Genomic DNA, 25953 nt, shown 5'->3' with positions numbered 1-25953 from the left:
ATTGAAATACCGTCTTTGAAAACTCATGGGAGATTTTTCACGAAGAATATCATGTGGGCAGGAGGGTGTCGACGAAGACGATGGCGAGTGATGGTTGCTATGGGGTTTAGTGAAGAAAGGGAAGGGTTTGCAATGGGTATGAAGGAAGAAATTAAATGGAAAGGGCTGCAATGGGATAGGAGTTGTTCTAGGGAACCGATGTAATTGGTTGTGGTGTTGATTGTGATCAACACGGTGGTGATTGATGTTGGTGCTGGTGGTCATTGGTTATTGGTGGCGGGTTGATTGTGACTATTTACAAAAGTGATCCTTACAATTTAGAAAAATGATCAAATAACGGAAAAGATAAATGACGGGTATAATAGTCTTTTACTTCTGACTTAACATGTAATATATAACGAAGTTAGTGTCATGACCCCACTACAAGATTTGGAACATAAAGACTAGTCATGTCAAAAAAATAAAAATTGGACTAAAACTACACATTGGAAAACCGCATGGAGAAAATCTGTAATTTACTCTTAATATAATCTACAAGGGATTGGATTTTCTCTTTCTACTCACCCAGTACTAGTACACTCTATTTTGGGGTTTCCTTTTTTTTTTTTTTTTCCCATTTTCGTGTAAAGAATGGAAGAGGTGGGGATGGGGATGGTATCATTCATACGAGTAGCATGGATCCTTGCTACATTTCCAGTTGCCGTAGCCTGTTTCCCATTGCCTGGGCTTGGTTGGTTTCGCACAGCTCTATTGGGGATTGCCAAAAGAGGCAAGATTTTGCAATCTAAATCTGTAAGTGAAACATGTGCAATTTCTAATAATAGTAATAAACTATATAGTCATTCTTATATATTTATATCTGATATTTCTCTTTTTATGAATTTCAGAACCTAACTGTCCCTCAGAGATTCTTCTTTCACTTTTACGTGGTCGGGGTTTTGTGGACGACAATCTTGCTTGTTTCAGTGTGGTCTTATGCCATGAGAGAACATGTGTACAACGTTTGGCTATCCGTGTTTCTCCTTGTGCTCATGGAAATTCAAGTTTTACGACGCTTCTATGAGTCGATCTATGTTTTTAACTACAGTCCATCAGCTCGAATGCACATCTTTGGTTATCTTGTGGGGATATTGTAAGTTTCTTCACATATATATCTGAAACGTAACAGCTATATGTTATTCCCGATTCTCAAGATTCTTTGCTAATATATTCAACTGACGATCTTTTTTTATAAATTAGTTTCTATGCACTGGCTCCACTCTCGCTATGCTGTAATTTTGCAACTCAAGTCTTTGACTTTGTCAGTGGAAGGGCTCACATGTCAAGGCCTGGATTTGATAATATATGGATGTTTGTGACTCCTTTCTTGATGCTTCCATGGTATGCGTGGATAGGTGGTGCTATTTTCTTATGGGGTTGGGTCCATCAGCTTCGTTGTCATCAAATCCTTGTAAGTTTTTTCCAATTTGAAGAAAAGTTGTATACTTTCTCCTTGTTTTAACCTTGTGATAATTAGGGTTCCTTGCGAGACAAAAGTGAAAAGCTGGAGGAGTACGTTATTCCGTATGGAGATTGGTTTGAATACGTGTCGTCTCCACACTACACGGCTGAAATTGTAAGTACTTCATGTGTGTTCTATAACCTGCGTTTTTCAACATAAAAAGGAAAGCTCAAATTTACAAGCGATTAATGTTGATGATGAAGGTGATCTATGGTGGTCTTGTGGTGGCTAGTGGTGGTGCAGATCTCTCTTTGTGGTTGCTTTTAGCATTTGTGGTATGTTTTTTACATTCACCTCGCACCTGAATTCAATATAAATTCAAAGTTTTCACCATATCTGATGATATATATATCTTGCAGGTGGCAAATCTTGTTTTTGCAGCAATAGAGACACAGATATGGTATCGCCATAAATTCGACAATTACCCTCGCAATCGATGTATTATTTTCCCGTTTGTTTATTAGTAACTTGAACTTTGAAGATGCTTGTGTATGTTGTTCGCTTGGACCATCTTATGCATCTGTGTGTTGTTCGCTTTGACCTTATTTAATTTAGAGAAAATAATGTCGTTTGTCATCTATATCTCACTCCATATCATCCACATATCATCGACATATAAACATATATTTTATAAGGGAAAACTGCAATAAAGTCTCTAAATATTGGTCTCATAATCGATTTAGCCCTTATATATATTTTTTATTCAATTAAGTCTCAAATACCGGTAATCGTATTCAATTTAACCCTTTGACTCGGTCAACAGGTCATCCAACTTTCAAAAATTACATTTTCGGCCCAGATTTCAAAATTTATTACAAATTTGGTTCAAAATTTACACTTTTGGCACAGATTTTAAATTTTTTTTACAAATTTAGTCCAAAATTTACCCTTTTTGCCCAAATTTTAGGATTTTTATTATGAATTCATCCTAACTTTAGTTTTCTTTACAACTTTTTTTCTCAAATGTTTGTTTCTAATATGTTTTTTCTTTAAAACTCATATTTATACAAAAAAAAAAAAACATATTTTCACATAAAAATCCTATTTTTTCTACATAAAAACTTTTTTAAAAAACTCTTTTGTATATGAAATATCTAATTATAAAAATAGGTTTGGATTATTTGTGTGATTTCTCTTAAAAAATCAATTAAGAAATTAAAAGTAAGCCTAAATTATACTATTAAATTATAGTTTGTCAGAAACTAGTTACACTCATTTTAATATTATTTATTTGTTCTTTAATCACATTTATAGGAAAAGTTTAAATAATAGAAGATGCTACATATTGAAAACTTCATATTTTTTGTTTCTCGCTGAATACATGTTCATACATATAGTTCATCATCATTTTGGATTTCTTTATTTAAACATCTTTGTAAAATCGAATTCTTGTGTCAATTTTGTTTGTTATAATAACAAAAAATAACTATCTAGAAATGAGCAATTGTCATTTGTCGATAAGAAGGTTTTTGGCAGAAAATGACATTTAAGAAATGTAAAAAAATATTGCAAACGTTGATAGTTACAACTCCTACTGAAATCAATATGGATTGTCATATATGAGATTAGAACAACTTTACATAACTTTTTTCATATATATGTGATCGAAGGTATGATTTAATTTACGAAGATGTAACAGATTAAAAAAATACATATAAACAACTATATTAAAATCTCATAGAAAAAAAAATACACACTAAATAGAACACATATTAAAATCTCTATATTAATAGTATAATTTAGGGTTACCTTTAATTTAGGGTAACTAGTGTAACTAGTTTTTGATAAACAATAATTTAATAGTATAATTTAGGGTTACTTTTAATTTCTTAATTGATTTTTTAAGAGAATTCACACAAATAATCCAAACCTATTTTTGATAATTTGGTATTTCATATACAAGAAAGTTTTTATATAGAAAAAATAAGATTTTTATGTGAAAATATGTTTTTTTTGTATAAATATGAGTTTTAAAAAAAAACATATTAGAAACAAACTTTTGAGAAAAAAAGTTGTAAAAAAGACTAAAGTTAGGATGAATTCATAATAAAATTCTAAAATTTGGGCAAAAAGTGTAAATTTTGGACCAAATTTGTAAAAAAATTTAAATATGGGCCAAAAATATAAATTTTGGACCAAATTTGTAAAAAATTTTGAAATCTGGGCCGAAAATGTAATTTTTGAAAGTTAGATGACCTGTTGACCGGGTCAAAGGGTTAAATTGAATACGATTACTGGTATTTGGGACTTAATTGAATAAAAAAAATATATAAGGACTAAATCGATTATGAGGCCAATATATAAGGACTTTATTGTAGTTTTCTCTATTTTATAAAGCTATATTTATTTCTATTTCTTTTTCGGATGTTAAAATATCGTCACGCCATTTAATTTATTCATTCAATCTATATTTTATTACATTAATTAAATCTAAACGTTAACAAATAAAATCTTAGTTGTATACTTGATAAAACATAATCAATATAGATTTTTTATAAAACTTAAGAAAAAAAAAACAAAACAAAAACTTAGACGGGTTTTTAAGATTACTTATTTGAAGTGTTAATTGACCTGTTAACTTATTCCCTTTGGCACCGGCCAAGTAGTTTTTTATGCTTGAATAATAGTATTTTATAATATTTATTGACTTATTTTAAGTAGTTTTTTATGTTTGGATAATAGTATTTTATAATATTTATTGACTTAAATAAGGAGTTTTTAATAAGTGACTCTTCTTATTTAGACTTTTTACCGAGGTTTTTGATAAGTTGTTTTATTCTTATAAAAAAATAAAAATGTTTTCTTTTAACAATTAAATTTACATTAAAAAAAAACTAGCAAACAGCTAGAGGAAAAAACAATTACAAAGAGTAATAAAGAAGAAGGTTTTGCAACCACTAGATTTAAGAAATATTACTTTTACTATATCTATTCGAAAACCAATTTAAAGAATGCCGATTTAAAGAATCAATGATGATACTTTCAAAAATATAATTTTTCCTCATGTTATGCGTCTGGAACACCACACTATTCCTGTAAAACCAAATAACCCAAATCATGGTGATAATAATTACTTCACTGACAACATAGGAAGCTAAAACTTGTGCCTTCCCTTATTTAATCTCCACTGTTGCAATTTGTTAGGGGTGTCAGACCCAACAAATAAAGGGGTACCATATACACCAAAATAATCTCACTATATTGCACTAAAAGGTAGTACAAGGTAAGCAGGGTCGATCCACAGAGACACGGGATAATTAGTCTATACCTCTTTCGCAAGGTACTATGGTCACCAACAGTAATAAAGGGGGTTTAGAATGCAATGACTAAAAACAAATTTAAAACACGAGTAGACAACTAAACGAATGAATTAAGTTCAGATTTTGTAAGGACTCAAACTCCATGTATGATAATTTAGCAATGTGACTCAAAGGTGACAAAATATTCGTTCAATTCTATCTAAGTTGGTACTTGAAAGTGCTAATAAGCTCTAACACTTCACATTCACCACATTAATTAACCAAAACAAGCTCTTTGACCCTAACCTTATTAACATAATCTAAACAAGCTCTTAGAATTAGATTATAAGATTGCATGAATCTTTATGTGAATGTTCCTAACAACACCCAATACTCCTCATAAGCTCGGGAGTGTAAAAGTGTATAAATAAGATTTACACTAAATTCATTCAATAGAGATCAACTTAATGCTTGTTACTTGTTCAATTTCACAAAAAAATTACGGATTTTGTAAAAGAGATAACTTGAATGACCTAACCCTAATTCAAATGGCCAATAAGAATCACAATTAGAATCAAACATTCAATTGAAGCAAAATCAAATTCATTAGATAGAAATTAAGAACAAACATCATGTCATATGATTGAAGTCACTACCAAGAAGTCAAAACATGAAATTGGAGAAGTTAGGGTTCTAGCCACACATGGCTAGAACAAGATCACAAGTCTAAAGGATGAAATTAAGTGTAATTACAACTTACAAAAACAAGAATTAATGTTTCCAAATGATTAACGGACAAACCCTTGCAAAAACCTTCGAATTCTCTTCTCCAATGGTGCTCTGATATGTTGTATGTGTGTAAAAATGACCCTCAACCCGTAATATGAAAGATAGGAAAAACTGCAAAAAGTTGGTTTTTGGGTCGAACACGGCCTGTGTTAAAATAGGATAAACTGACACGGGTCGTGTTCAGCAACACGCCCCGTGTTGATTTGCACTAAACTGACACGCCCCGTGTTCAGCATGGTCAACAGCTCCCATTTTGGTCAAACACACCCCGTGCCCACTTTTCAGTGTAAATTCAACACGCCCCGTGTTCCCCTCTGACTCTGAATCCAAACTTGATTTTTCCAACTTTTTCGTTCTTCGCCCGATCATCCCGAAATCTTCACCAATGCTTCCCGACACTTTCAAAGTGCGTTCCAACCTCCGGTTTACCTGAAAAAGACATGAAAATGTGCAAATAAGATTGTTCTAGAGACTAACATAAAATATGATTAAATTCAAGACAAATGAAGGACAATTATGCTAAATAGATGCATGAAATGGGACTAAAAGGTGCACAAATTGCACCTAACAAATCTCCCCAAGCTTAGACCTTTCTTGTCCTCAAGAAAGAACAAGAACCGGACAAGCAGGACGATTTCTAGATGGCAAAAAGAAATATATAACAAATTGGGATATAAAGATCCTAAAAGCTAAGAATGAATGCATGCAATGAAGACCATGAAAAAGAAATATATATGTACAAAAGATACTTAAGGAACAAAGATGAACCAAAGAAAAAATTTAAGAACACAAGTAATATTTTTTATTTATTTTAATAAATATAGACATATACGATCAGAATTTACATCAATGGGGCTCCAATCATTAATACATAGGCGACCATCCTGCTACCTTCCACATATCACAGACTCCCAAAGTGAGGAAGACCACGAAACGGTGTAATCCAATAATCCAACCATAGTTTTATTTAAACTTCATACCTTAATTAGCTTTTGCGAGCGAAAATAACACAGTTCGGGATCTCATGTCCTTAAGACTAGATAGTCAAGAATCAGAATCGACGCATCCTTAAGAACCCGTCACGACGAATCAACTTTTGTTGAAACAGTGAGCCCACCCGAAGGGGCCCAGCTCCTATGCTTTCACTTTTTCGAGAGCCACAAGTATCATATCACACAGTTCTTCATTCGCCAGACTTGACTTTGAGGCGCTTTTGATTTTGATTGAACTTGGATTTGTATCTTCATTTTGAACTTTGAATTCTTCAATCAACTTTTGGATTTCTGAAAGTTTCTTTGTTTTGGCACTTGAAATTCTGATTGGGGTACTGGATGTGACAGTTGTACCCTTTCTTCTTTCTTAACTGTGTGGATCTGATACTTAAGCTCTCTGTTACCGCGAGGGTAGCGCGTGTCAACAAATAGGTCTGTGTTTTGTGGGTTCAGAGTTGCCGATAAAGATTCTTTTTAAACATTCAGAAGCAAATCATCCTAAAGTTGTTATTGCCGCCCACAAAAACGTTTCAGTATTTCATTTTTTTATTATTATCTAAGGCTGGGGTCTCGAATTACGATGTTTGGGTCCCCTAGTTTTGATAGCTGATTCTACACTTCCAGCAACTATCCGGTCACTTCAATATTTTTTTTTCATTTGAGCTCTCGATTTCCCACTTCATAGAGTTATTATATGTAAAGAGTGTCATCTTCTCGTATAAAGTTTTTTTTTAACAATGTATGAAAATGATGGGAAGGAAAATATTTTTGGGTTTTATAAATGCAGAATGCAAGGAAAATGAAAATAAGAAAGGAGTTTTTTTTTTAACAATGCATGCATGAATATGAAATATGAAAATGCACCTAATGTACAACTCTACCCCTCCCCAAGCTTAAAGATAAGCATCGTCCCTCATGCTTGGAGAGGGCGGAACAACCTATCTAATCACTGGAAGGTAGTGGGGGATGGTAGTCGGGTTGGGTAAGAGTGTAAAACAGTCACATGTGCACACATATTGAATTTTAAAACAAAATATGAACGATTAAAGATATCGAAAGAATTTACCGAATCGTTCTTGGAGCCTTGCAGTTGGTAGTGAGAACCTCCTCTTCAACCTCCCCAAGCTATTCGTGAAATATTTTTGGATCCCGAGAGTCATTTTCTAGGCAAAAACAAGTTTAAAACCATTTGGGACATTAAAATTTTGAAATTTACCAAAGACTAGAAAGTTTTAAAAGAAAAGACAAAAATACCCCCGGGTTGCCTCCCGGTTAGCCGCCCTTTTTTAAAGTCGTTAGCTCAACATGACCCCTGGATATGCATAAATCTAAGTATGTGGGGCTCTCCAACTCACTAAACTTTTCGTCATCTCCATTAATGGAACACTTATCTTGTACTTGACTTTCTTTTTACATGGAAACCATGTTGGACTTAGACCCTTAATGACACTAATCGTCCAGCCGATACCTTTCTTGTACTTGTCTAGTAAGGTGGTCAAATTTCCTTCTTTGATAAGGTGGTCGATTTGATGACCAGTTGGGTGTCGACCTTCTCGGGGTACATATCATTTGAAGGGTCAAGCAAATTTATCGTTTTCGGCTCTTGTGGTTGGTCTACCAGTGAAAGGAGTTTCTCATTGGTAGTGGGTGGCTCAGCCTCTTTTTTGTCAACCTCCAACACCTCCTCTACAACTTCCATATCAACATTCTTAATTTATACTTCTTCCTTGACAACCTTCTCCACTTCTACTTCTTCCTCCTCTTCCCCATCTTCCAATTGCAATCTTGGGTCATCAACATTTTTCCCATCGTTCAAGGTGATGGAAGAAACGGTATGCATTGGGTCCTCCTCCGTCTACGGTGGTAGTTTTCCCCAAGTTTCCAATATACTCACAGATTGAGTAAGTTGTGAAATTTGTTGCTCTAAGCTTTTGAGGCTAGCTTTGGTTGTGTTCTTGGAAGATCTGGGTAGTAGTGGCAATGCTTTTGACAATGTCTTCCAAGGACATGCTCGACGTTTCAGGTTGTTAGGGAGGTGGAGAATATAGTTGTTGGAACTGTGGAGTTAGTTGGTATTGGTCATTTCCCCAAGCTTGGTATGGGTTTTGGCATTGGTTGTTTCCCCAAGCTTGGTTGTTTTCCCACCATTTATCATGTTGAGGTTGATCATAACTCCATTGGTTTGGCCAGTAGTAGCTTCCAATTTCTTGCACTTCTTCCCGTTCTCCTTGTAGATATGGACACATATCGGAATGATGTCCATTTTGAGTGCAAAAATCGCAAGGAATAGATATGGGTTGCGTACTTTGGTCATTTCCAATCATCAAAACTAACTGAGCTAGCACAGAAAGTTGGTCTTCTTTGTAAGGAGTATTCATTTCTGAGCAAAACTTTTTTTCTGTTTTTTTATAGAGATGTACCTGCTCACAAAAATCTAGGCATAAACAATTAGTAACACCGTGTCCCCGGCAACGATGCCAATTTGTTAGGGGTGTCAGACCCAACAAATAAAGGGGTACCATATACTCCAAAATAATCCCACTATATTGCACTAAAAGGTAGTACAAGGCAAGCAGGGTCGATCCACAGAGACACGGGATAATTAGTCTATACCTCTTTATGCAAGGTACTATGGTCACCAACAGTAATAAGGGGGGTTTAGAATGCAATGACTAAACAAAAAAATTTAAAACACGAGTAGACAACTAAACGGATGAATTAAGTTCAGATTTTGTAAGGACTCCAACTCCATGTATGACAATTTAGCAATGTGACTCAAAGGTGACACAATATTCGTTCAATTCTATCTAAGTTGGTACTTGAAAGTGCTAATAAGCTCTAACACTTCCCATTCACCACATTAATTAACCAAAACAAGCTCTTTGATTAACCCTAACCTTATTAACCTAATCTAAACAAGCTCTTAGAATTAGATTATAAGATTGCATGAAGCTTTATGTGAATGTTCCCAACAACACCCGATACTCCTCATAAGCTCGGGAGTGTAAAAGTGTATGAATAAGATTTACACTAAATTCATTCAATAGAGATCAACTTAATGCTTGTTACTTGTTCAATTTCACAAAAAAATTACGGATTTTGTAAAAGAGATAACTTGAATGACCTAACCCTAATTCAAATGACCAATAAGAATCACAATTAGAATCAAACATTCAATTGAAGCAAAATCAAATTCATTAGATAGAAATTAAGAACAAACATCATGTCATATGATTGAAGTCACTACCAAGAAGCCAAAACATGAAATTGGAGAAGTTAGGGTTCTAGCCACACATGGCTAGAACAAGATCACAAGTCTAAAGGATGAAATTAAGTGTAATTACAACTTACAAAAACAAGAATTAATGTTTCCAAATGATTAACGGACAAACCCTTGCAAAAACCTTCGAATTCTCTTCTCCAATGGTGCTCTGATATGTTGTATGTGTGTAAAAATGACCCTCAACCCGTAATATGAAAGATAGGAAAAACTACAAAAAGTTGGTTTTTGGGTCGAACACGGCCTGTGTTAAAATAGGATAAACTGACACGGGTCGTGTTCAGCAACACGCCCCGTTTTGATTTGCACTAAACTGACACGCCCCGTGTTCAGCATGGTCAACAGCTCCCATTTTGGTCAAACACGCCCCGTGTTCCCCTCTGACTCCGAATCCAAACTTGATTTTTCCAACTTTTTCGTTCTTCGCCCGATCATCCCGAAATCTTCACTAATGCTTCCCGACACTTCTCAAAGCGCATTCCAACCTCCGGTTTACCTGAAAAAGACATGAAAATGTGCAAATAAGGTTGTTCTAGAGACTAACATAAAATGTGATTAAATTCAAGACAAATAAAGGACAATTATGCTAAATAGATGCATGAAATGGGACTAAAAGGTGCACAAATTGCACCTAACACAATTAAAGGTGTTCTTTTTCTTGCCGATCTTACCCTTCTTTGTGGAACTCAAAAACCCAGAAGATGAGATGATGTAAACTGAAAACCCTCATTTGGTCTCCATTTAAACCAATGTCAGAGAAGATGAAGTGGTGGCTGAGCGATGTCATCAAATGTCTTGACTTGTAGAACCAACACCTCTATTAGCGGGTTTCGTTTGTGAGAGATTTGATTTGCAGGATGTATATGTGCAAGGTTTCGGTTGAAGGTAAAGGTGAGGAAGAAGAAGATGGGAGGGGGTGGTGATGAACCTGCATCAACGATGAGTCTTCCTCATCAAATCGTTCAATAACGATGTGTGTTTTGGGGTTGAACTAACAATTGTTTATGAGCCTTACCACCAGAAACAATATCTAAATCTGTAAACATGTGTGTTGAATCTAAAATCAAGGTGCACTAACTTTCTGAGATAATCTCCTCGATTTCGTAAATGTGTGCTAATTTCGTCATCGGTTTGACTTGGAAATTGAATCAAAATTGTGTATGTGTGAGAGTGTGTGTTTATTGTAGAGAGAGAGAGAGAGAGAGAGAGAACGATGGAGGTGGGTTGGGATAATCCTTTTCTTTCTTTTTTTTTTAAATTAAAATGGTATTAAGTTAATTATAAAAAATACAAAAAAGAAAATGCAAGGGCATAACCATTATTTCAAGTTTTTTTGGACTAAAATCAAAGGAAGTTTTTGATTTTGAACCTTCCATGCAAGTCGGAAACGTTTTAGACTCTATCCAAAGTTTTTATAAAACCACAAGGACCAATTTTGTAGTTTTGTCCTAAAAATAACTTATCAATTTATTTCTTTTTTATACCAAATAAATTAATCAAAACACTTTTTCTAAAACTATGTTTTGACACCGAATTAATTAATAAACACATTTATAACGAACATAAACATAAGTTGTTTTAAATAAGCAAATCTCAAATACACCTTATCCAAAAAGTTTTCAAAATTAACATATTTAATATTTGTCTCATTGTCAATGTAGTCGCTTCCTCTAAATAATTTATAAATAATATTTATCCGTTTTTATTAAGCATTTAGAAAAATAAAATAACAAAATGACATATCGCTCTTGAATTGTAGGAAATGTCATAATCATAGCTTTGGTCGTAGTAGGTTTTAATTATATGAATATATTTTTGGTCTATGAATTTTTTAATTTTTATTTTTTTCAAAATTTAAATGTATTTATTGATTTATCTAAAGTACGATTTTGCCAGCTACGTGTATTTTGACGATTGTATTGATAAAAGTTATGTATCTTTGTATTTATTGATAGATAAATATATAAGATCGGTGTCGGATGAAAACGTATTATGTGTGAGCAAATTCATACATAGGGAAGGTGTTTAAAAATAAGCATGAAAATTAATAAAACTGAAATTTATACTGAAACATACATAAAAATAATGTAACGACCCAAAAACAGTGATATATATATATATATATATATATATATATATATATATATATATATATATATATATATATATATATATATATATAAACCATTAATTTCATTCATCATTTATCTCCAAGTCAAACACATATACAAAATCAAAAACATTTGAGTACAAATATCCAAATAATGCAGAAATCATAAGCGGAGGGTGTTGCATTGTCACGTCAGGCTCTTTCCTTTCATACTAGAAGTACTTGAACCATAAATGTAAACCGTAAGCACAAAGCTTAACGAATTCTCCAAAGTACCACATACCAAACATACAATTGGGTCTAGCCTTGGGGTATATTCCAACCCAATACATAATTATGGGCCTAGCCCTAGGGCTCAACCCTAGGGTTTCTTCCAACCCATTCATACAAAAATGAGCTCAACCCTTAGGTTTATTTCAACCCAACATGCAAACACATAGAGCCATAAGCATCTAACATCATACATACACAATTTAGGGGTTCGACATTGGTCCCACAAGCACAATGAGAAGACTCACCTCTAACTGAAGATAACTGAATCGCACACTCGAGCTGTTGCTAACACGGCTCCTCAAACTAATCATAACCCAATAACAACCTTAATTAATAATCATTATTTAACCTATAATTAATATATGTTCAGTTCTATGAAGTGTTTTCTTGCCGGGAATCCACACAAACTTTTGAATATTTGTTTTAGCTCGTCAAGGAATGCTCCTTAAAAGAAAAACTCATATGTCAAGAAGTTAGTGGGGGTCATATTGATCTTGAGAGTTTCAAGAGTCAATCAACAATAACCCTTTTAGTTATCATTAGCACATGACCCGAGGTTGATAATTGGTCGTGTTTAATTGACACAATCTTATTTATGTGCACTTTTAGCTGAGTTGGAAATGCTTATGAGTTCTATGTTTTCATTCAACTGCAAAAGCAAAATCACGTTGGTCAGTGAAAGTACATTGATCAATATGGATGAGCTACTGACAACATGGAAGTACTGGTAGGCCTTTGAGCTGCCAGAATGCAAGAAATTATTTATAAAAAATAGTGAAGTTCAATACATAAAGGAAAACTAAATTTGATTTGGGTTTGTCCTAAATCTTGTCTTACGACTGTAGGTTGGAAATGATATATTCACATGGATGAGAACGTATGCACCATAAAATCTAAGTGGCAAAGGTTTGGCTCTAACTCATGAAAATGATTATGAGGAAATACTATCGCTAATAGATTTTGAAGATCTTATCTATATGTTAGTTGTGTAAATTGCATTCTCAAATTCACAATATGATTATGTAATCTCTCTTCATATTTCAAATTGTGAGGAATAGCAAGGAATTGTTTGAACTTTCAAGGGATATATCTATCTATCTTGAAAGGGTTTAAACACACAAACACATTATCCAACTAAGGTGTATAAGCTTAAGAAGTCTAGTTGGAGACTTATCAAAGCATCGCACAACAGAAATCTACACTTTCTTAAGAAAGTCAAAAGGTATTGATTTCTAGAAGTCCAGTTGATTTATGGGGAAATGACAAAGCTAGTGAAAGCATAATTGTTATGTTGGTATTGCATGTTGACAATATTGTTTGTATGGAACAATGTATCTGTTTTTGCAAGTTGCGAAGTTCGAAAAATGTTTCGCTATAATGGACTTAAGGGAGATGACACTCATACTTCATTTCGAGTCTAAAGGTTTAGAGCGTATGGTTTAGTAGAACTTAGTCAAATACATATATGAATATCATGTTGAAATGTTTCAACATAGAAGATTCCATATATAGGAATATTATAGCAAAGAATTGAACATATATTAAATCCTTCTATAGAACATAATGAGCCAAGTCTCATATACTTTAGATATAAGATCGATCACATATGTTATAATGTTCACTTATTTTAAATTTTAGAATGCCTAGAGCATTGTGTGAAAAGGATTGGAATTTTTATGACTAAAGTTGTTAAACAATTGTCAAGAACATTCCGAGGTTTTACTAAAGATTGGTTGCTTGTGGATAGTTAGAAGTATGCCATTATTTGGAAAGGACCATAGTGGCACGTTTTGGATTGAAATGATTCTTGGTCAGAATTGAAGGTCATATAGAATATGGAAATGTTTCCATAATGGGATATGTTTTCAAAATCTACATATGAGTTTGAAATCTTAATGCAAGATAGGTGTTCAAGGAACGTATCTTGAATTGAGACTTCATAATCATGGAATTGTAACAAGTTCCAATGGAACATTCTGTAATATCATAGGTTCAATCTCTATGACTTCAGAGCCTCAACATCACAAGACGTCAATTCATTTAAAGTTGGAATTCCACTACATCTTAGACAATGATAAGAATTTGGAATTATGAACTTTGCATCATTGAAATAGTGTCCAATAGATCTATTCACAAAGGAAAGACCATAGAGAGGCATAGTATGCATGTTCATAACATAGGCATGAATGATTTTATCTCATTCAAGTGGTTAGTTAATTACTCGAAACATTATACGATGAATAAATTCGTAATTAATATGGTGATTAGATAATATGTAATATTTATATTCAGTAAGTTTGAAACCATAGTTAATTAATTTATTATTGAGTTTCACTTTGCATGTTTACTTCCATGAGTAGTTTTTAATTTTATTCAAAATTCCACAGTCGCTCATACTTTTGGAAGTAAGTACTGAGTTAAGACTGTCATGAATTGATTGTAGATTGTCGATTGAGGTTAAGACATTGCAATTGGAATTGATACGGTATTCATGAGTACTTTGAAAATAGAGATTTTAAGTATTGGATAAACCCACACTTAGAGATTACTTCATGGGTTTTACCACAAGTAATTCTAAGACGATAATATCTAATACTATTAAGCAGAGATATATACTTCATGGTTTACGTTAATCAAATGCATCTCGTGACTGGGTGCTATAAAGAGTAATTCCATGCATGATTTGGTTAGTAAAATGTATGACTATATAGTCAAAATAATTAGTTCCTTTTGCCTTAATAGGAAAAGCAATATCTTTAGGCCCCTCGATGATTTTTTGCCAACATCTGAAGCGTTTGGCAGAGCCTAGACTAAATTGATGTTTTCAAATAGTAGTGTGAATTCAGTCATCATAAATCGGGAGAATCGAGAAATAGAATCTTGGACTATGATATTGATGTTAATCCATGTCTCATGTCCATACGATATCTTGTAGAAGGCAGAAATAGAATCAATGTATATTCTTGCAACTATATTTAGAGAATTATCCAAGTGGGAGACAGTTGATTAAAGTGTCTAAGACAATAACTAAATTGGTAAATTCTTGTAATTAAAAGCAAAGTCCTTTTTAGGGTGCCCTCATAACTAGAACTTAGTTAGAATAACATTTATAGAGAGATGGTAATTTATTAAATTATTGTATGATTGATAAACTGATTGGAACTTATGAGGAAATAACTTTTTGATATATTATGTGATTAATATATTAACTAAAAATAGAAAGTTAGTTTGTTCATTTGTATGATTAATAAATTAATATTAAATCAATTAGAATTAATTAATTATTAATCAGAATTATTCTTGAATTAATTCGGGATTAATTGGAATTAATTAAAAGTCCAATGATTGAATTTTAGTTGTTCATAATTGAGCAAGGAAAGAAAATTCTAGAACCCATATAGCAGTGAACGATATTTGGGAGTATTCTAGGGTTTCTAGCATATTCTTAACTCTAATAAGGATGCCATATTTGAATAGAATAAAATATGAATATTTTATTATTCAAATCTAGAGTTTTCCTTGTCTCGACCACACTATAAATAGGACCCCAAGAAGGTTTAATTTCATGCATACTCTTCCTAGAAAGATACGTTGGCCGAAAATCTACTCATTCCTCCTTCCTTTCACCTCTTGTTTTCTAGTTCTAGGGTTTGGGTGTGAGCCATTAGAGGAACCATCCTTTTGGTGCTAAGCTTTCCAAGACCTACATAAGAAGTTTGAAGTGATTTGTTTACTACAACAAATCAAAGGTATGTAACCTAATCCCATGATTTCGATTTCATTAGGGTTTATGCTAGTTTTGTTGTTCATAGTATGTTTGTCTTCAAAGTGTTATGACATAGATCTTTTATAGGATGCATGTACCCTATTAATTGTTAATTGTTTTTCTACATTGTACATGATTTTGTTTTCTATAAAAACCAACAATATCAAGAAATTCTCCTAAGCTATCAGGCATCATGAATCAGACAATTCTATCATGCAATTCATGAAGATCCATAGCCTACAAACTAGCATGTAATTCTATCATATCATGAATACATAGAACAAGTGTGGATATCTTGGCGAATACTTTCCTTGGCTCCAGCTTATTGTACACAATGCATCTTCTTTGTCGGTCTTTATAAAGTTAATTTTGCAAATTATTTTGCAGATCCTTGGTTTGAGTCTGGAATCACATAAGTGTTCATCCAATTCTCTCAAACCAGGGCTCTGATACCAACTTGTAACGTCCCAAAAATCATGGTGAAATGTTTCACTTTTTAAAAAACATTTTTATAAACCACAAGTCATACAAAACAATATTATGAAAACATAGTCATAAAAATCAAAGTACCAAAAACCTTTCTCAACATAAATCCAAGGATGATGTGTACAATCACGCCTTAGCCTTGACCTGATCATTTGATGTACCTGAAACCATGAAACCAAATTGTAAGCCAAATCTCAGTAAGTTCCCCCAAAAAACCTCAAACAACAATACATAAACAATATGTGCACACCAGGCCTACCATATAAAACTAGAGTGCCCCTGCGCCCACAGTCTCCCGACTGGATTTCCCCTGGTCTACAGTCTCTCGAATGGATTTACCATGGCCTACAATCTCCCTACTGGATTTCCCCTGGGTTTGTTGGCCCACATCACAAAGTCGTATCGCCTCAACCCAACTACACTATGTCGACATATGCAAACATGAAATAAATGACCAGCAAGTATAGGAAATCATATAGATTTACCAATTCACATACTACTATATCATAGTAACATCCTATATACAAGAATACATAACATAATCTAGTTGGTCGACATTTGTGCCTTTGACCCACGAGTTAGAAAGAAACTCACCTAAATTACTCAATAGAAGCCCAACAGCTACCTTAATAATAGAACAACCAACCCAAGCTACCTAAATCCAAACCAAGACCAACCCTTAGTCAAATACTTAATTCTACCCAAGTTTGTCCAAAAGGTCAAATTGGTCAAAAAAGTCAACGACCAAAGTCAACTCCAACTGATGCCCATGTCGTGGCTAACCCATGGCCATGTACAAATAAAAAATACGTGACAAGTCACGCCACCATGTCGTGGCCTTCCTTGGCCATGCCATGGTATTCAGTTTAAAAGGATTTTCTTCAATAATGGACTAATCCATAAGGACCAAAGCTAAAATCATTAGATTTGATTCCTGATTGCTTCATAATGGATAAAATTTTCAACTTTTTTCATTAGGATGATCTAAACCACCAAGATCTAGACTTTAAGTGTAGCACCTGGTTCCTGGTACGTAAATCTTATTTGAGTATTTTCCATTTTTAGCCTTGGACTCGGCGAGTCATAGGCCCGACTCGCCGAGTAGAGACGAGACTCGGGACAGGTTTAAGTTGGCGACTCGGAGAGTCCGCGCTGTCTGATGAAACCCTAATTTCCAAGGGTTTGCACCCTATTTAAACGACCATTTGCACCCCAACTCCGCCCCATTCACCCTCAAAAGCTCTTCATACGTCCTAGCCTTTGTTCTTGTGAGTTTGAAGCTTATTAGTGTGTTTCTTTGAAGATTTTGAGAAGGAAGCGGAGTAGATCAAGAGGAAGGGAAGGAAGCCAAGCATCTTAGTGTTCTCTCAGTGATTTCTTTGAGGTATAACCCGTTTTCCCTCTGTTTTTATGCTTATTGCTCCATTGAGTCTTTCTTGAGCCTTTCCCCAAGCTTGTATGTGCAATATAAGTCGTAATAAGTTGATTGGCCTTTAGATCTAGGCAAGATTGAGCTCTAGGAGCTCAGATCCGTTACCTTTATGGACCCTTGTTGCTTGTTCACCCTAGATCTACCCCTTTTGAGGCATTTTGAGCCCTAAATCCCTCATTGGTGAATATCTACACGTAAAGTTGGAAACTTTACGTGTGATTCATGCTCTAGGAACCTAGATCTGTGAATGGTATAGACTGGAATCGAGCAAAATCACGTATATAGTGATTGCATGGCGACGACTCAGCGAGTCGTTCATCTGACTCGGCGAGTCTGCTCGCGAGTCTCCGAGTTGTCCCCTTTTCGTTATGTCGAGTTTGAGTAAGTGAGTCACGGGGTGTGACTCATTGAGTAGGAAGCCGAACTCACCCATGGAGGAACTCGGCGAGTCAATGCCCTGACTCGGCGAGTTCAAGGCAATCTTCTTAGATCAAGAACAGTCTCGACGAGTTGTTCATACAACTCGGCGAGTCTCAGCATGGTGTTCATCAGATGAAGATGAACTCGCCGAGTTGTTCATACAACTCGGCGAGTAGGATGAAGGACTTGAACAATCAGTTTGGAAGGAGAACTCATCGAGTCAACACCTAACTCGACGAGTAGAAACGGGACCCAGGTCAGTCGATTGGACAGGGACTCGGCGAGTTGGCAAGCCAACTCGGCGAGTCGGGTCAACTGAAAGTTGACTCAGACTTTGACTTAGGGCATAAGCAGGGGTAAAATGGTCATTTTACCCATAGGTCAGTTAGCAGTGTTTGATTGAGTATGTTGTGGGAATTGCAGCCGGAGGATTTCTGGAGCAGTAGCAGTAGCAGTAGACAGTCAGTTCCCGATCAGATCAGCAGCTACTTCGAGGTGAGTTACCTTCCAGTAGCGGTGGGTCTACGGCCACAATGCCGGCCCACCAGTAGGAGTTGTATGTTAGATGATTGTCTTTGTGATATCATCTAGGTTTGCTACTACCTGATATGCTATATGCTAGCTTGATGTGTTATAGTAGTAGAGTTCGGTTGTTAGGACCGAAGGGTAGTCAGACACCCCACATGCGTCCGACAGTATGTGATGTATGTTTGCATGCTAGCTTGTTATGTTTTATGCGATAGAGGTAGTAGGAGGGGACCAGTCCCCGAGGTTCGGTTGTTAGGACCGAAGGGTAGTCAGCACCCTAGAATGGCTCGACATGGGTAGGTCAGCGCCCCAAAATGGTTTGACATGGGTAGGACGGCACCCCAGAATGGCCGCACGGGTAGTCGGCACCCCAGAATGACCGTACCGGGTAGGACGGCACCCCAAAATAGCCTGTCAGTATGTGTGTTATGTGTTTGTATGGTATGTGGTACGATGGGGGAACTCACTAAGCTTTGTGCTTTCAGTTTACAGTTTTGGTTTCAGGTACCTCTTCATCAAAGGGGAAGGAGCTGGCGCGGTAGCGGCACATCATGCACACACTCTGGTTTCCGCATTTACTAGATTTCTCTGGGATTTATACTCTGATATTTCGATTGGTTGTATGATTTAGCTTTTAGACATGATTTACATTGTGATGTGGTTTGATCAAACAATGTTTTTAATTATTAACGTTTACTAAGGAAATGTTTTAAAAACGAAATTTTTGGACGTGAAAATTGGGTCGTTACATTAAGTCTCAAAGGGACCCAAAATGCATCTTTCTTAACTTAATACATTAAGTCCAAGTCTCCCATTTTCAGATCTGAATCAACAAGATGTCTAGATGGATAAAGTTTCCAACTTTATCCATAATAATGTAACAATCATTCAAGATCTAAACTTTAATACACCAAAGTGGCCTAAAGGACCAAGATAACTTGCATTGATAAAAAGGAAGGCAAAAGATCATAATTTTCCTAGTCCATGAGGTCCAAGACGCATTCCAAACTAATTAAAAGATGTTGGAGTCCACTCAACTCCAAGATCACTCATAAAATAGACCAAAAGTGCCAAAAACCACAAATAAAGAGATGTAAAGAACCAAAGAGCAAGATTGGAACTTTATACTCACAATAGTCCAGAAAGGCAGAAATGTAGTGCCTTTGATGGATCCAAGCTTGAAGTATCATTCCTTGTAACCAAAAGAACCTTCTTGATCTTTAAGCTTCATAAAAAAATATCATAAAAACCATCTAAAAGAGAAGATGGGGGGGAGCTCAAATCTTGAAGATGGAAGCTAGGGTTTCTCCCAAGGGGTTCTATATATGATGGAGGCTGCTAAAATGCCCAAAAAAGCAGGACCTTATGCTTAAATACGTTGAAAACCCTAAAATCATGGGCTTGGGACTGACTGACTGCCACTTTGTGGCCACGTTTCTCCACTCCACGGCATGCCACACCATGGAGCTCTGATCTCCATTCCATGGGGACGGTTTTCACCCAAATCCATTCCAGCTTCAGTCAGTCATAACTTCTATGTTTCAACTCTGTTTTAGGCAATCTTTATATGCACGAAAAGGTAGTAACAAGCCCCACAACCCTATCTAATTACTTTTGAATTAAAACATACTGAACTAAAATCCTTAATTCATGAACGAATTATGAAACATCACTTTTCCCATTTTACCATTTGACTCCAAAACAGAAACTTAAGTTCATGTTGATGTAACTTTAAATTAGCCCAAATGCAATTTTTAATTTTAAGCCCAATTTTTCAAAATGTGAGTTGTTTAAATTTTTAATTGCAACGTGATCTATTGGAATTGGGAAAAAACATGATTTTTTATTACTAGATTGCCGATTGCTAGACATCGAACTGAATCATTTGTAAAATTTGCCCCCCCCCCCCCCCCCTCTACGACATGGGCTCTGTGTTGTTACCCACCTCGCACACTCGTAAAGACGCTTATATAGAAAAACACTATGTCATGTGTAAAATACATGTCACTACGAGTGTTTTTTCGTCCGTTAACGAATATTATGTTGGTTGCTATACGTTGGAACTTTGTTTAATAATTTGTATTGTGGGACTTGTCCCACATTGGAAGCAAGAAAGAAAAAGCACATCCTTATAAGCCTAAACCTCATTAGTTGTGGTGTTGGACTATCTTAATTGGACTCAAATTAGACTAATATCAAGAGAACAAGATGGGCATTGGGCATTTGGGGTCTTCCTGATTAATTAAATATATTTTTTTAATTACAAAATTAATTTTTTTATTTTTATTAAATTCATAATTACTGAATTGACAGGTATAATGGCAACTATTTTCGTTTTCTGATAGTTTTCTACTATCATAATCAAAACTTATATATACTTGTTTTCAGTTATTTGTGAAGGGGGTACATAAATCATATAATGCCACAAAAACTCTTGCAAATTCGTTTATGAAGATGAAGGGAACATAGAAATTTTCGACAGATTCAAGATTATTTTTTGAATTGATTGTTGTATCCTCAAAATAGATCCATACCCTGGAAATTTATGTTTTAAGACACTACTTGCCGGCCTTAATCTTCTACAATTTCGAGTTTGTATTCTATTTGAGCCGAGACATCACCTTTACATTTACTCAAATCTATATTGGAAGTTTGGAACCCTTTTAAATAATAAAATAAAGACAAAATTACAAAAATGGTCCCTATGGTTTGCCAAAAGTCACAAAGTTAGTCCCTGTTAATTTTTTTTGACGAACATGGTCCCTGTGGTTTCCAAAACTTGCATCAATGGCCCTTTTTGCTGACGCCGTTACTGTTCATCCGTTAGTGTAAGGGTATTTTGGTCTTTTCAAGTAGCAGAGACTGGGTTTGTGACTATGGGTAAACCATAAGGACCATTTATGTATTTTTTCTATATTTTATGTTTATGAGTTTGTGACTTTTCCACCCATTTACTTTTTAAAATATCACTTTGAACCCTTCACTTTGAACTTTGAAAAATGTTACTTTCACCCCTCTATTTTCTAAATTTTCGTGTTTAACCCCGTATTATATATAATTTGATTTTTATTAATAACTTTTGTTCGCTAACCTAAAAAAACTATTTTTACGTGTTCATTTTCATATATTTGTCGGTATAATTCAAGGTGATCAACGTTTCGACTATAATTTACAACTTTCTTTCGTTATTTTTTTTAAAGTTACACGTTTTTTTTTTTTTTATAAAATTGTCAGTTTAAATTCGAGCTTATTTTTCGACGTAGTTTTTTTTTTTTTTTTTTTTTTTTTTTTTTTTAACTTTATGTACGTTTCTTTCGTTTGTTAATTTTAAAAAATATATTATATTCGAGATTGTTTATGTTTTGATGTATTTTTTTATACATTTTGTGCTTAATTTTATATACATTCCTACCTATCGTTTGGGTCATATATAATAACTTTCGTTTGTTAGCTTAAAAAAATGTAGTATATTCGAGTTTGTCTATGTTTCGACCTAACTTTTGTTTCATGTTTTTTATGTATCAATATAGATTCGAGTTCGTCTATATTTCGACGTAATTTTTTTTATGTTTCATGCTTATTTTTATGTACGTGTTTTTTTCATTCATGTTTTTTTACGTCGAAATGCAACTTTTATGACTATAATCACCAAAATTCAAGCTTATAATTACGCATTTATCTATTATATGTGAACAAACTTATACGTAGGAACATACATAAAATAAACACCAAAACGTAAAAAAAAAAAAATTAAATCAAAACATAAAAAATAAAGAAAAAGAAAAACTCAAATTTATATCAGCACGGGCATAAAAATAAGTAAGATTTTTTTAAGTTAACGAACGAAAGTTTAAATAATAAAAAATATATAATATGTGACCCTAGTCATAAGTAGGAAACGTACAGAAAATAAAGCACGACAACGTTAAAAAAATATGTTTTGCAAAACGTTTTGGTGCTTATTTTATGTATGTTCCTACGTATAAGTTTGTTCACATATAATAGATAAAAGCGTAATTATAAGCTTGAATTTTGGTGATTATAGTCATAAAAGTTGTATTTCGACGTAAAAAACATGAATGAAAAAAACACGTACATAAAAATAAGCACGAAACATAAAAAAAAATACGTCGAAATATAGATGAACTCAAATCTATATTGATACGTAAAAAACATGAGACAAAAGTTAGGTCGAAACATAGACAAACTCGAATATACTACATTTTTTTAAGCTAACAAATGAAAGTTATTATATATGACCCGAATGATATGTAGGAATGCATATAAAATTAAGCACAAAATGTATAAAAAATACATCAAAACATAGACAATCTCAAATATAATATATATTTTAAAATTAACAAACGAAAGTTATTATATATGACCCGTCTCATACATAGGAAACGTACAAAAAGTTAAAAAAAAAAAAAAAAAAAAAAAACTACGTCGAAAAATAAGCTCGAATTTAAACCGAGAATTATACCGACAAATATATGAAAATAAACACGTAAAAAAAGTTTTTTTATGTTAGCGAACAAAAGTTATTAATAAAAAACAAATTATATATAATACGGGGTTAAACACGAAAATTTAGAAAATAAAGGGGTGAAAGTAATATTTTTCAAAGTTCAAAGTGAAGGGTCAAAGTGATATTTTAAAAAATAAATGGGTGGAAAAGTCATAAACTCATAAACATAAAATATAGAAAAAAAAAATACATAAATGGTCGTTTACCCATAGTCACAAACCCAGTCCCTGCTACTTGAAAAGACCAAAATACCCTTATATTTTTCTATATTTTCTTAACAAACAAATGTTCTATTGGTATACTAATAAAATCAGTATTCATGTACATATATTTCTTGCATGTATATTTTATTTACGTCGTAGTTTAACAAAATAACTTCATATTAACTAAATTTCCAATAGTTCTAAAATAATTAAAAAAAAAATTAAAACTTATCCAGAAAATTGTTGCATTTAATAATTAATCGTTCCGAAAAAAATTTATAGATCCAATCGACGTGATCTCAATGTAAAGACAAGTGTTGGAACGTGAGAGGAACAACGCATAAAACGATCTAACACGTTGAGATTAGAGATCGAGGCAAAGAGATTCAACTCTGTCTGCACTTCTCTGATCCAAATTCGATCAATTTCACTCCCAATTCCGATCAACAATGGGTTCCGATTCATTCAGTGGTGATGAAACCGCCCCTTTCTTTGGATTTCTCGGCGCCGCTGCTGCCCTCGTCTTCTCCTGTATGTCATTAACCCTAACCTCATCAATTTCATCTTTTGTTCTCGTTACAACATTTAGATCTGAAATCCGGTATTTTCTTTACTTAAGCTGTGAATTACCTCATTGAATCGTAGTTTGTTTTATTGATAATCGTTTGAATTCTCCGAGTCATTGCTCGTTTATGGATGCCGTGAATGGTGATGTTTTAATCGCTTGGTTCTACGTTTGTTTCCCGATGTAAGAATTACGGATCTGGATTTCTGTTTTTTGATCGGATTGTCTGTGTAGGTATGGGGGCTGCGTATGGGACAGCGAAGAGTGGTGTAGGTGTGGCATCGATGGGAGTGATGAGGCCTGAGCTGGTGATGAAGTCTATTGTTCCAGTTGTTATGGCTGGTGTGCTCGGTATCTATGGTTTGATTATCGCTGTCATTATCAGTACCGGAATCAACCCTAAGGCCAAGTCTTATTATCTTTTTGATGGCTATGCACACCTTTCCTCTGGTTTGGCTTGTGGTCTTGCTGGTCTTTCAGCCGGAATGGCCATTGGAATTGTTGGTGATGCCGGTGTTAGGTATTGTTTCCATTTTCCAACCCATAGTTGATCTGTCTTCCTGCTATAATAACATATTTATGCATGTTTGTTGTGCTTAGTTAACATGTCTACTTTTATGCATGTGTTAATGAATAGGGATCATGTAATGTAGGATATTAATCTGATTTTTGTTATGGATTGCAGAGCAAATGCACAGCAGCCAAAGCTTTTTGTGGGGATGATTCTTATTCTGATCTTTGCTGAAGCCCTGGCTTTATATGGTCTGATTGTGGGTATCATATTGTCTTCACGTGCTGGTCAATCCAGAGCAGATTAAGATTTCAGGAATCAAGAACCACACGGTATGTAGTTATTCTGAGAAATGAAGATTCATGATGAACAAACAAATTCTCTAAAATTTTCTGATTCGTAGCATTTCTGGCGTTATTTGCATTCTTTTATGGTGTTTTTTATATATTGCGGCTTTGGAATAAGACCATGGTTTGGTTATAAACATGTGTCGCTTTTGTACTCCTTTTATTCATGTTTTGTTCATTTCTTTTGAAATAATATATGATGAAATGAAACAATTGTCGTATTCGATTACAAGTTTAGTAAATATTATTAGAAAGTTAAAAATATTAGAGGGCTCAATTGACAGTTGATTAACTGGAATAACAAACGTACATCCAAACAGAAAAATATACACTTTTAGGGGTGTTTTGTAAAATTCCTTTTTTATTTTAGTTTTTGAAGGAGCAAAACCTAAAAGTTGTTTTTAAAAGTGTTTTGTCTTGGCATTTCTTGACTTTTGAATGTACATTTCTTGACTTTTAAATGGAATTTACTAGAGGTGGCAATCGTGTCGTGTCGTGTTCGTGTCGGGCTCGTGTCGTGTCGAAACACTAAACGGGTTGCAAGTACTTGACTCTAACCTGACCCATTTAATTAACGTGTCGTGTCGTGTCAACACGTTTATTTTCGTGTCGGGTTTCGGGTTTGGGCTATACCTCGAAATATGTCGTGTCATGTGAGGTTAGAAGATTGAGTATGTTGAAAAAGTAGGAATTGGGTAAGCGGAAAGGAAAAACTAATAGTTTGGAGGCAGAATATATGGAGCTATAGCAAGTTCAAATGACAAAATTAAAAGAGTGGGAGTTTGGGAGGCGGATGACAAAGGTCATGAGGATGCGATAGTGGTGAAAGAGACCGAGTAGTTTGGAAGAGAATGGAAAGATTGAAATGAAGTCTTGATCTAGATGGCTAAGTCATTTCAACATTACAAAACAATTTAATTCGAAAGCTTTCTTTTACTTATGGTTTTGATTTTGTATCTTTCTAGTTTATTTAAATAATTCAA

General features: G+C 34.3%; 2 protein-coding genes across 2 annotated transcripts; both read left to right on the top strand.

Moving 5' to 3' along the window:
* The first annotated feature begins 566 nt into the window (after positions 1-566).
* On the top strand, positions 567-2081 carry LOC111904331 (polyprenol reductase 2). Its single transcript, XM_023900096.3, has 6 exons — positions 567-792; positions 888-1132; positions 1240-1450; positions 1517-1615; positions 1705-1776; positions 1861-2081. Exons 1-6 carry the CDS (start codon positions 631-633, stop codon positions 1963-1965), a joined length of 894 nt encoding a protein of 297 aa, XP_023755864.1. The 5' UTR covers positions 567-630; the 3' UTR covers positions 1966-2081.
* Positions 2082-23830: 21749 nt separating this feature from the next.
* On the top strand, positions 23831-25191 carry LOC111904332 (V-type proton ATPase 16 kDa proteolipid subunit). Its single transcript, XM_023900097.2, has 3 exons — positions 23831-24078; positions 24347-24632; positions 24798-25191. The coding sequence occupies exons 1-3, from the start codon at positions 23997-23999 to the stop codon at positions 24928-24930; spliced, it is 501 nt and encodes a 166-aa protein (XP_023755865.1). The 5' UTR covers positions 23831-23996; the 3' UTR covers positions 24931-25191.
* The last annotated feature ends 762 nt before the right edge of the window (positions 25192-25953 follow it).

The sequence above is a fragment of the Lactuca sativa genome, chromosome 3 (assembly GCF_002870075.4).
Source record: "Lactuca sativa cultivar Salinas chromosome 3, Lsat_Salinas_v11, whole genome shotgun sequence".
Taxonomy (NCBI): Eukaryota; Viridiplantae; Streptophyta; class Magnoliopsida; order Asterales; family Asteraceae; genus Lactuca; species Lactuca sativa.
The sequence above is the reverse complement of the archived record's forward strand: the minus strand, read 5'-3'. Positions and strand labels throughout refer to the sequence as shown.

Coding starts and splice junctions, on each gene's coding strand:
- LOC111904331 (XM_023900096.3), top strand. CDS start 631: ATGGAAGAGGTGGGGATGGGGATGGTATCATTCATACGAGTAGCATGG. Junction 1,133..1,239: donor GGTTATCTTGTGGGGATATT/GTAAGTTTCTTC, acceptor TTTATAAATTAG/TTTCTATGCACTGGCTCCAC. Junction 1,777..1,860: donor GGTTGCTTTTAGCATTTGTG/GTATGTTTTTTA, acceptor TATATCTTGCAG/GTGGCAAATCTTGTTTTTGC.
- LOC111904332 (XM_023900097.2), top strand. CDS start 23,997: ATGGGTTCCGATTCATTCAGTGGTGATGAAACCGCCCCTTTCTTTGGA. Junction 24,079..24,346: donor TGCTGCCCTCGTCTTCTCCT/GTATGTCATTAA, acceptor TTGTCTGTGTAG/GTATGGGGGCTGCGTATGGG. Junction 24,633..24,797: donor GTTGGTGATGCCGGTGTTAG/GTATTGTTTCCA, acceptor TATGGATTGCAG/AGCAAATGCACAGCAGCCAA.